At 48.3% G+C, this 10,418-nt stretch overlaps 7 protein-coding genes across 7 annotated transcripts, besides 9 other annotated features; all 7 read left to right on the forward strand.

Annotated features, from left to right (window-relative positions):
* Positions 1-1,518: 1,518 nt before the first annotated feature.
* TraAM80_07728 (putative phosphatidylinositol 3-kinase) lies at positions 1,519-2,136 on the forward strand (the record flags this gene model as incomplete). The annotated part of the gene is made up of 1 exon (XM_029384509.1): positions 1,519-2,136. The coding sequence occupies one exon, from the start codon at positions 1,519-1,521 to the stop codon at positions 2,134-2,136; it is 618 nt and encodes a 205-aa protein (XP_029235661.1).
* An 80-nt stretch (positions 2,137-2,216) lies between these two features.
* Positions 2,217-2,258: a microsatellite.
* Positions 2,259-2,489: 231 nt separating this feature from the next.
* Positions 2,490-2,533: a microsatellite.
* Positions 2,534-2,563: 30 nt separating this feature from the next.
* Positions 2,564-2,586: a microsatellite.
* A 7-nt stretch (positions 2,587-2,593) lies between these two features.
* TraAM80_07729 (uncharacterized protein) lies at positions 2,594-3,562 on the forward strand (the record flags this gene model as incomplete). The annotated part of the gene is made up of 1 exon (XM_029384510.1): positions 2,594-3,562. One exon carries the CDS (start codon positions 2,594-2,596, stop codon positions 3,560-3,562), a length of 969 nt encoding a protein of 322 aa, XP_029235662.1.
* A 312-nt stretch (positions 3,563-3,874) lies between these two features.
* Positions 3,875-3,898: a microsatellite.
* Positions 3,899-4,070: 172 nt separating this feature from the next.
* Positions 4,071-4,092: a microsatellite.
* Positions 4,093-4,157: 65 nt separating this feature from the next.
* Positions 4,158-4,182: a microsatellite.
* An 813-nt stretch (positions 4,183-4,995) lies between these two features.
* Positions 4,996-5,418, forward strand: TraAM80_07730 (ubiquitin-protein ligase; the record flags this gene model as incomplete). Its single annotated transcript, XM_029384511.1, has 1 exon — positions 4,996-5,418. One exon carries the CDS (start codon positions 4,996-4,998, stop codon positions 5,416-5,418), a length of 423 nt encoding a protein of 140 aa, XP_029235663.1.
* Positions 5,419-5,502: 84 nt separating this feature from the next.
* TraAM80_07731 (putative ubiquitin-protein ligase-like) lies at positions 5,503-5,826 on the forward strand (the record flags this gene model as incomplete). The annotated part of the gene is made up of 1 exon (XM_029384512.1): positions 5,503-5,826. One exon carries the CDS (start codon positions 5,503-5,505, stop codon positions 5,824-5,826), a length of 324 nt encoding a protein of 107 aa, XP_029235664.1.
* Positions 5,827-6,369: 543 nt separating this feature from the next.
* On the forward strand, positions 6,370-7,083 carry TraAM80_07732 (putative ubiquitin-protein ligase-like; the record flags this gene model as incomplete). Its single annotated transcript, XM_029384513.1, has 1 exon — positions 6,370-7,083. The coding sequence occupies one exon, from the start codon at positions 6,370-6,372 to the stop codon at positions 7,081-7,083; it is 714 nt and encodes a 237-aa protein (XP_029235665.1).
* A 914-nt stretch (positions 7,084-7,997) lies between these two features.
* On the forward strand, positions 7,998-8,537 carry TraAM80_07733 (putative ubiquitin-protein ligase-like; the record flags this gene model as incomplete). Its single annotated transcript, XM_029384514.1, has 1 exon — positions 7,998-8,537. One exon carries the CDS (start codon positions 7,998-8,000, stop codon positions 8,535-8,537), a length of 540 nt encoding a protein of 179 aa, XP_029235666.1.
* Positions 8,538-8,734: 197 nt separating this feature from the next.
* Positions 8,735-8,785: a microsatellite.
* A 1-nt stretch (position 8,786) lies between these two features.
* Positions 8,787-8,819: a microsatellite.
* Positions 8,820-9,037: 218 nt separating this feature from the next.
* On the forward strand, positions 9,038-10,072 carry TraAM80_07734 (ADP/ATP translocase; the record flags this gene model as incomplete). The annotated part of the gene is made up of 1 exon (XM_029384515.1): positions 9,038-10,072. The coding sequence occupies one exon, from the start codon at positions 9,038-9,040 to the stop codon at positions 10,070-10,072; it is 1,035 nt and encodes a 344-aa protein (XP_029235667.1).
* A 16-nt stretch (positions 10,073-10,088) lies between these two features.
* Positions 10,089-10,112: a microsatellite.
* The last annotated feature ends 306 nt before the right edge of the window (positions 10,113-10,418 follow it).

The raw sequence follows: 10,418 nt of genomic DNA on the forward strand, positions 1-10,418 counted from the left end.
CATGCGGTACGACGATACCCGTGGTCCCACGATGCTTGTGCTTGTTCTTGGAGCTGCGATGGTTATTGCAACTGTCTTTTCAATTCAGCGACAATACCACAAAAGTATTACGCCAACACTTCATGGAGGAGCAAGTTTTGCTTAGTTCAATTACTCTTAGACTATCCATATTGCATAGGAAGTAATAGAACCGTTGTCGTTAAACGGGCAAAGCTGATGTGTATTTTTTTATGTTTTTTCGAGGAGAATGATGGTCAAGTAGAATTTTCTCTTTGAAACAAAATGATAAAGAAGAGGAATGAAAAGGCGGTAAACCCAGAAAGAACAGACTTATATGCATGCTGAAAGAAAAGAAAGATGCGGGAGCGCTGTTTCTATGGAAAAAAATGAAACTTAAAAGTACAGAAAGAAGTTAACGTAATGTTTTATATTTTTATTTACCTGCATGTATGTGGTTATACACACATTAAAAATAATAATAATGTTGTATGGTTGCATTTTTGTGAGTGCCAATCTACATCTGAAGTAAAGAATTGTTTTTTTTTCTTTTATCGCTTGTTTTTTTACTACTGCTGTTAATATAATAGTTACAGGAAGATTGGATACATTGGCGATGCTCTTTAGAAAATCCATGTCTGGTGTGAGGGAATTGTCAGGATATAAAACTATGACGAGTAAGGTTGTCAACTGTTTTGCACACAATGCCTCACAAGAGTCCTTTGTCTTGGATGTTATTCTTTTAGATGCGTGTATAAGGGACAATGTTTATATTCCTGTGGCATCAAAGGAAATTCCCGGTTACAAATGGTGGGAAAAGGTTTGCAAAGCATGCGCAGACAAACCTTCCACCTCACGTTATGGGAGAGTGCTGTTGCGTCAACGTCTTGTTTGAGCATTATCGGAACGATTAACGGTAGATGAGTTTTTTTTTGTATAAATGGGCATGAAATTGAAAAAGAAAACATCGTTGAACCACTAATTGTGATGAGTTTGCCTCGGTGTAATGGACATCAGGCGGCACATGTTTTTTCTCGTTCAGGACTTTTTTTTTGCTTTTAAACAGAGCGATACGTTTGCTTCATCGTTTCTTTTAGACGTATCGCGATGCGATGCATTTAATCATCAGTTTAAGTGTTTTTCTTCTATTTTTTCCTGATTTTTTGTTGCGTACGGGTAATTAATCCCGATCAGATTGACAACGATCTCACGCTTCAACTCATCTGCCCAGAGTCGTACGCATAGGGTCTCCTACATGGCCTTGATGAGTATATTTTGGAATGCCTACAGGAAGATCAGACACCGATGTATCAACACCTTAGATGCATATGTCAACTGTTTCAATGGTATACACGTTGTAGACATTTTTCAGAGTGTGTTTTGCGTGATGTCAATCTCATTAACAATCCTATAAAAGAACAGTAATACGGTTCTAAATCCCCTTTATTACAAACAAAATGGTTTCTGTTTTGCCCGTTTGCTATATTGAGCATTGAGTCACTTCATGAAGCATTTCCTGATATGAAGTTGATTTGGGTACATCGTGCATTGACACAGTGTCTTGCGTCATTATGTTCATCATTGGCAATTCATAATAGCTTGTATACTGGAAAATCACCATGTGATTCTCACTTAGTGACATTGGGAGATAAAGTATTAGACACATTTGGTTCTGGAACAGAATATGCCATTGACTATCTTGCAAATTATGATAAGGCTTGGATAGTGCACTGGTTCAATCGGGATGTAAAACGGCACACAGCGCGGTTGGCAACAAAAACATTGCAATATTTTGGAATTGACATAGATTGCTACCGTCGTATGCAGATTATCAATTCTAAAACAGAATATACGGAAGTCTTTCGCCCTCTACATGACTCACAGATGCCATATTTCGACTTACACAATGGTGTTATTAGCGAACTTTTTGATAGTTATATTTACCAATTTGAAGAATTTGCGTATGAAAAGAGATTTGGTGTTACGGTTGAAGGTTATCAACCATTAGCGGCTCCTGCGGATCAGCAATCCCTTGGCACCTTGAGAGTAAATGGTGGGGCTCAGTCTTTCGTTCCGTCGTTTGCGGACGGTCAGCCAATGACCGGCCACTTCTTGCAAGATGATAAAGGGTTCAAATGAGGTACTGAAGCCGGAATCTACCAAGTAAGGGAAAGCTTTGCATTCTCATTTAGCTCGCATCTATCGCTGGATGATGATGATTTTTTTGATATATATTTTTTATGTACATTTTTTTTTTTTTTATGTGCGGGTGTCTACCCCCTTTATGAGCTAAATGGCTTAGCCGTGGCGTGTATTTACTTCCAGTTGTTCTTTGCACCTCGCAGTCAGGCGGTGTCGCACCATAATGTTGTATCTGTGTCTCTGTTTTGAGGTGGCTACATGAACTGTGGCTCCGAAAGGTGTAATGGAGTTCATGTCTTTACTTTGTTATTAGTTATTTCTCTGCTTTGTGAACCTGATATTATCAATTGTTATTATTATTATTATTATTATATATTTTTATTTTTATTTTTATAAGCAGGAAGGTGTGTTTTGAATCACTGCTTTTTTTTGGTTGTTTGTTTGTTTTTAAGGGATGACGGAGGGACGCTTTGAGACCGTTTACAACCTTCGGCCAAAAAATTGGGATGGACGTCGTCATTGGACCAATTGGCATCACCTCTACGACTGCGAAAAGGACCATTTGGAGCGCGAAAGCTGTCCCTTTCATGATCTCCGTTCCGGAGGACAATTTCAGTATGAGCACGGTGGAGGAGGGGGCTACCAGGCCTCTATTCCCCCAGCTCGTCTTAACGATCGTCCATGTGGCGATAGAATGGACTTTGCAAAAGGACCTGGTACACAGATTGGCGGTTTTGGAGATATACCCTTGGATGTGGAAGCTGGACGTCCCCTAAAACATAACAAACACCCAGGACGAACGGCAATCTTCACCAAGAAGAATCCGTTGAATCGTGGGCTCTTTAGCACCTACCCGTATATGCCCGATCCACCAGACGAGAAGGCCGCGAGACGAGATGACAGAATGGGCCAGGGTGGAATAAGGGCTGGGCGTGTTGATGGTTTGGGCCAGGCACCAGAGTGGATATCGGATCCGTACCAAGACAAACCTGACCGAGGACGCATTCATCACCTAAAGGCAGGACCACTGAATTACAGACCTGAGGATCGTCCGCCGTGGATGCCAGAAGGAGAACCTGAAAAGCGTAAAAATCGAACTCATGGGGCCTTTTATGCTGGTAAACCATGCGGCATCATCAATGATATAGAATGGATTCCCGACCCACGTATTGAAACTGGAGTCAAGAAACAGGCACGACCATTCCGTACTTGGCACACACGAACAAAGTTTTCTATGCCAACGCATGCGCCGTGGACCACGGGGAAAATCACGGCCGAGCCTTTCCGTGGACCAAATTTAGATGTGACAACCGCCGGATTACCCTCACTAGACACCTACAAGAGGGTGAATATGACACAAACCATCGGCAAGGAGGCTGCGCTTGCCTCAATAAAGGCACCGGAGCCTGTAAGACTGAAGTGATGACTATTTGGACGTACGGGGTGTTGCTTGTTAAAGTTTTCTCGTTGGACGAACATGGCGAATGTATTGCAACACTTGGACGCGAGTAGAAGAGCACAATTGAAAGGCGGATTTTGGTCCTTAATGGAGGAGGGGAAAAAGTGTCGGACAGTGGAAGAAACAAAGAAACAAACACGGAAGTAGACGTTTTCTGACGGATGCCCCTTTACATTCTTAGCAACTTTATCTGTTACTGGGAAAGTTACCTCTTGTTTCAATTTCACTACCAATTTTCAAATTGACAGGTCGTTCTTCTATTTATTTATTTATTCTTGCGTGTGTGTGTTTGTGTGTGTGACAGTTCCGTTTGAGAGCTTCTTCACACATTTTACTCGATGTATTTTTTGTTTGTTTGTTGGAAGTTCTTCATTGAGTTGGAGTTCACAAACGTACAAAGTTGAAATGTATTGATGGATGTAGTTACAGTCTTTGTCTTGTTGCTGGTGTTGGTGTTTGGGGGAGCACGAATTATATATATATATATATATATAACACGCGTGTTTTTAGTTCACCTTTCTTTGTTGCAGTAGTAATATGTGGTTTCTTCTTTGCTAGTTCTCTCTCTCTCTCTCTCTCTCTCTTGATCGTGTTTTCCTCTTACTGTTGTGCGCGACCAGACGCAAGACTGAGCATCATGCGACGTGTGCTGGCCGCTCGTGTCTCACGTCGTATGTCTCTTGGGTCGGCTTGTCGTCTCCGCGCGCGAAGCGTATTAGAAGCGGGCGGTGGTAATACCCACCGGATACCGCCGGTACGTGCGCTCAAACGCGGTCTTCGCCTACGGGGTCTCCAGAGGTGGACTGCATCCTCCCACGTCTAAAGCGGCGGAATCTGCTCCGTCGCAGTCCACCATTTCACAGAAATGGTTTAGTGATTTGGTCGCTCAGGTGCACGATAGGTTTTGCCCAAACCACTGGCAGGCAGCTATGCGCCTTATTTCATCCTTCCCCTTAACGTCGCAGGACGAGGCGGTCGAAACTACTCCACCCTGCACTTTGGGATGTGAATCACTTATTGCTGCATTACTCCGTAAAGGCCACGGGGAAAGCGCTTTTACCATCTGACGCACTACATCCACGCATTTCAATTTCGCCCTCTCACAGAAGACGATGGTACGGTTTGCGGTTTACACTTTGCTTGTGGATTGCAAGCCTCAGGAGGCCCTTGATTTTGTGGCAATGGCTGCCCTGCCAGTAGAAGATGAAGTCGTCGCTGCAGGGCCTTGGCTGGAACACTATGCGTTATGGACAAGATTCATTGCGGCACTTTCCTCCGACGAAATGAAGAGCTTTCAGGAACACATTGGTTAGCCGGAAGCAGATGTAAAAGCCGCCTTCGTGGGCCTGCTGCGCTTGTCACTCCAGCCAGTGGGGGAAGGAGAGAAGCGGTTGGGCATGGAAAGGCTACAGCTTGCCCTGCATGCTCTTGTGTCACTGATTTTGTGTAACGGTGGAAACGAGGCGTTGCAAGCCCTTTGTTCTATATCCTTTGTGGAAAGTAACGATTATTCGATTGACACCCTTCTTCACGTCGCCAAGTTTCTTTCTATGAAACCAGTTGACTACGAAACCTCTTCTTTTTTCTCAGATGGCGTGCCCTTTATGATTACCCGTGTCCCTTCACTGCCTTTGGTGTGTGCCCCCAAAGAGTCCGCCCCGTTGCTGTGGGGGCTAGAGGTGTACAGAAGTTTCTTTATTGACATTGATACGCCTCGATCATCAGAGGGCGAAAATGTATCTTTTTCTCTTAATAACACCACGGCTATTGCTGCCACGAATACTGCTGTACACACAACAGTAGGAGATGTGCTGTTATGACGGATTCTGCAACGTGATGTTGAGCAGTAATTGTTTCTTTACTCAGTTGTTTTGCATGATATAGACACGAGCAGTACGTCTCTCATGACGCAACTGCTGGCATTGTTTCTCAGCCGCGATTTGTGTGACATGTTATGCGACAGTTTTTGGAAACAGTGTATTTCAGTTGTAAGAAGAACTGTGAAGGAGGTCTCATTGCGTGGGGATTTGCCTATGCCCCTGCTGGGGTATGTCTCACGGGTAATTGGCCCGTTTCTAAACACCGATCTGCGGCACCATAAAGCAGAGCTACACATTGCTGTGAATGGCAGTGAAGGTGGCTGTCTCATTGGTAGGAACATTATTTTTTATCTTGCGTTGCTTGCCAGCTTGATAGTGGAAGTACCGGATGCCGAGGTGAGGGCATGACGTCGTTTTGTGACTCATGTGACACGTACAATCAACAACAACATGGACTCTGGCGGTCGAGTGGCTATATCCCAGGATTTACGGCTACAGCTCCATTTGCGGTGGTGGCTACCGGAGTTGTTGATGCTCGGGAATTCCACGCGCGAGTGTCTGTTGTGTGAGGCACTGCAGTGCGCCTTTCCCTCAACCTTGCTAACTAAGTGGGACTAAGCGATGAGCGCAATGCTGCGCACGCTGCACAGAAAAGAGCACAGCAACAGTGGCAGCAGCACACTGTGTTGAGCGTCTGTCGGCCACGTGGCTGACCAGAATGAACTCGGCACCGGTGAAGCCGCAGCAAGCTTGCATGGTGTTGGGCAGCTGCTTGTGCGACGCCTTGTTCGCTGGGAGTGGCTTTTGAAAGGACTTTGGGAGTTCGCCCGAGACACTTCTCATGGTGGCCGTCACAGCACGTGGAAGTGTCTGTTGGATGTCTGCGCTGAGACGCTAAGCCACTGTAGGGTGTATCACCGCCACGATATTGCGAGGGAACTTATAAACACTATGTTTCTCCCCTCCGCATCTTTGCTGCCGTTGTCCGCGGAGCCGCCTACCAAAGGCAATTGGTGTGACACGAGCCTCATTGGTCTGCTTATCAATGGGCCAAGGGATTTTTGCGCGAACTCCAGCACGCTTATGAAGCCACGGTGGCGTCTAGTGGGTGAGGTGTACCGTTGGATGTCTACCTTGCAGGGGTGGGACCGCATGCGGGAACTTCAGGCGTTGTTGCCTCCTGGTCCACACAACGCGGCGCAACGCTTTCTGTTACTAGAGCATCTTATAAATGATTTATTGTGCGGTGAAGGTAAGGGTGCGGTGCCTGGCACCGGTGAACACGTGCGGGTGGGTAAAGTTTTTAAATGGTATGAGGAGGTCTGCCGCGGCGACCTCGCGCTTCGAACGCCACAGCTGCTGCTTCCTCTTGCGCGAGCCTTGTGTAGGGCCTCGCTTCTGGATTTGTTAAGTGAACTGGTGAGGAACACATTTTGCGATCTTTGGAGCAGGTTTCAGGCACCGCAGCCTCCCTTAGCGTCACAGCTATTGTTGGAGGCGTTGCTTTTTTATTCTACGCATCATGGTCTGGTCACAACCCAAATGCGGCTTGGTGGGGACGCAGAGGTCCTTGCAGAGCTCTCCCCCGCCGCCTACGATGGGGCCAGAGGTATGGTTACTGCCTTTGCAGAAACGTACATTCTTGCATTGTGGCAACACGACTGATTCCCTGCTTTGGACACGATCTTGCTGAAGCTGGCCGCCCCCAATGCGGGGTCAACTGCGTTGCCATCGCCATCAGTCGCTTGTCCAAAGGCCATCAGCCAAGGGAGTATTATGCCTCGGCTGAGATTGCCTAGCTTTTGCCAGAGGCAGAACGTGAAGCATTGCGTTTATTTTTGCTACTGAGCTTTGCACAGCGCTGCGACAGGCCTTTATATGCGTCCATATTGGGGCGAGACTGCCTCGAAGCAAAGCCGATCCCGCACGCGTGGTTGTATTTGTGGATTGCATTGTAGCGCAAAAACCCTCTCTCTTTGCCTCGCTACGCACCGTCGCACACCGTGTGGCACGAGGGACGTGGCGATTACGTGAAGCCAGTGCCTCTATTGCCGCCTCGCATGCGAAGGTTGGGGCGAAAGAACAGGTAGTAGACTGCAGTAGCAGAAGTAGGGGAAGGAATGAAGTGCGTACCGTCAGGGATCCTCAATCGTTGCGTTGATAATTGTGTTTGGGTGACGGCGTTGCGGGCAGTTCCGCACATACTTAGCGACACGCTCCACACTGCACGCAAGACACTGCTCGCGTGTGAGAAGACCCCAAAAGGGACTGCCTGGCGAGGCGCAATGAGCGTTTTTGCCAACTCAAGGCACACATGAAACAACGGTCACCGAAAAATTCCACGGAGCAACAAAGGGAGGCGGAGTAGAGCCGTTTTCATGCTTATATTGGGATTCAGGAATGCGGGCGCATCATGACGCTTTTAGCGGATACCAAGCGTTGGCGTGGTGCACTGCAGTTATTTGAACTGCTTAGTCCTTACGGGATGGATGGATTCACCTTTTCCCAGGCGTGTTTCGCTCTCTACGCCGGTGGTCACCCAGAATTAGCTATTGATTTGTGGGTGAAGTGGCGTGCGTATGTTGGTGATGCCGTGGAGCCAACGGCGCAGATGTGCGGACACTTTTTACGCTGCGGCGTGGTTGGCAACACAACGGTGGCAGACGCGGCGTGTGCTGCTAAAGATGGCGGCCAATGCACACGCCCGCCAGACAATGACGAGAAACGCAGCAGGTTTGCTTTCGCCGAATAGGTATTGTACCCCAGGAACGACTCTCCCTCTATCCGTGGAGGAGAAAGAAGATACAATCACCGCCCTCCTCCACGATCGCTGGCACGAGAGTTGGCAGGAGGCGTTGCGAGTAGCTCTCGTGAGTGGAAGGCCGCGCATTATTCACGCCGTGGCCCGGGAGTCGCCTAGCACCCATCACATGTATGAGGCTGTTATGCGGCAGGTCACGCGCGAGCTTCGACGCCTTTTGTTGGAGGAGAGATGTGCGATTGCGGGGCACTTGGACCTGAAGACTGCGTTATCTGCTAAAGGCAACTCCGTGGGTGCCGGCGATGACCGTGCCGCTTGTGTGCTACAACAACTGTTGGGCGACGAGGAGGAAAATTAAACGGCCGTGGTTCAAAGGCATCCATGAATGTCTCAAAGTGCACACACACGGATATTTACAGATATGTCTGTTTAAAACGCATTGCAAATATATACGATGGGATAAACAGCAATCTATTTAGGCTTCCTTTTGCTCACCTCTGTTTATATCAGGACGCACCGTAGCTCGTTCATACATGAGTGCGTACTTAAATGGACTGTTGTTGTTGTTGTTTTCGGTTACGATTTGCTATTTTTTGCTTTGTTTTTTTCTATCTCTCTATCTCTCTCTCTCTCTCTCTCTGTATGTGTATGTGGGAAGTGGAGGGCGTCAGACCAAATTTGAACCATCATGGTGTGTGGGTTTTGTTTACTCCTTTTCGTCGTCATTTGTCGTTGTTGCTCGATGTCGCCTTTTTTTTCCCCTATGTTTCTCTCTCTCGTTTGTTTGCTTTCTGTTGTCGTTGCCTTTTGTTGTGTGCGTCTGTTACTGGCGTTCCTCGAAAGTAGGGTTCATGGTAGATGTCCATTGAAGCGGCGGTTGGGGAGCAGCATCCGGCTTATCGCCCAGATGACCCGGAGTTCTACATGCAGGATGAAGGGCAGCAGAGTCCTGTCGCCGGGTCGGTCAGGGTGCTGGGAGGTGTTGCGTTTAGCGTTGCCCGCCTTGTCACCTTGAACTGCGCGTGGGCACCAGTTAATCGGTTCTTCTTGCTGCAATGCGCGGAGGGCGGACTTGTTCAGAATGGACGGCTCCCACACGGTGGGTTTAGTGGGATGCGGGGTTGCGTCCTTTACATATTGAAGAAAGAAGGGACCTTGGGGTTCTTCCGCGGTGGTCTCACAGACATGGTGTTATCGATGCCAGCGTACCTCGTCCGAGTTGCCGTGGCCCTTTGGACGGCGCGGCTGCAGCAGTGGTTGGCGGTTGACTCCTGGCCAGCCGCAGTCGTGTTCGGGGTAGCTGCACCAGGACTACGCGTACTGCTTACAGCGCCCATTGTGGGGGCCAAGAATACTGTGCTTTGTAACTACACCGCTGACATCGTTGCACCAAGCAGCAACAAGGTGGCAGTGAATGCAGAAGAGGAAGAGGAGGAAGCTTACTTGTACTGCTCGGCGGGGGAAGCCGCTGCGGCAGTGCGCGCATGCTGGGGTTGGAAGGGGGTTTGCTTTAGGGGATTGGACGTCGACATTGCTGCCGTCTACGCGCAAAGTCTCACTCTGCAGCTGATAGGACGGTTTCTTACGCCCCACCTCGGCCACCTCATTGGGGAACAGATCCAGCGGCCTTGGCAAGCCGCCGCGATGATCGCCGCCGCCATTGGTGTGCGCTTCATCTGCAGTTTCTTGTTTCAGCCCTTTCAGGTCATACGCGTACGCATGACGCTTCTCTCGACGGGTGGAAAGCAGAAACCGAAACCAAACCGCTGGTTCTGGCACTACGCACGAGAAATTATGCGCCAGGACGGAATCACGGCCTTCTGGGCTGGTTTTCGCATGCGGCTCCTGCTTGATGTAACCAGTATTCTCTTCGGCACCCTCGTGGTGCATTGAGACACCAAAACAAAGCCACACATACACACACACACACGCAATGAAGACTATTTTCCCTGACCAGCACTTTATGAAGTTAATATGGTTACTTTTATTATTTTCCCTTTTTTTCTGACCAAATACGTAGCCATTATGTATCTGTGCGTGGTTTCGGGGGTGTTGGCTGCTTGTGCGGGCGGTGTGCTCGTGTTTGTCTGCGTGGGTGGGGGAGGGTGGGGTGGGAGTCTCTTTGCCTCGTAACGCGAGAGCACCACCACACTCAGAAGGGCATATATACACAAGGGAGCCGAAAGAGATGGGGGGTAGTCCTGCGAACACTGGATGAATGAGGATGCATGAATGGGGC

The sequence above is a fragment of the Trypanosoma rangeli genome (assembly GCF_003719475.1).
Source record: "Trypanosoma rangeli strain AM80 chromosome Unknown Tra_15.4_contig_00337, whole genome shotgun sequence".
Lineage (NCBI taxonomy): Eukaryota > Euglenozoa > Kinetoplastea > Trypanosomatida > Trypanosomatidae > Trypanosoma > Trypanosoma rangeli.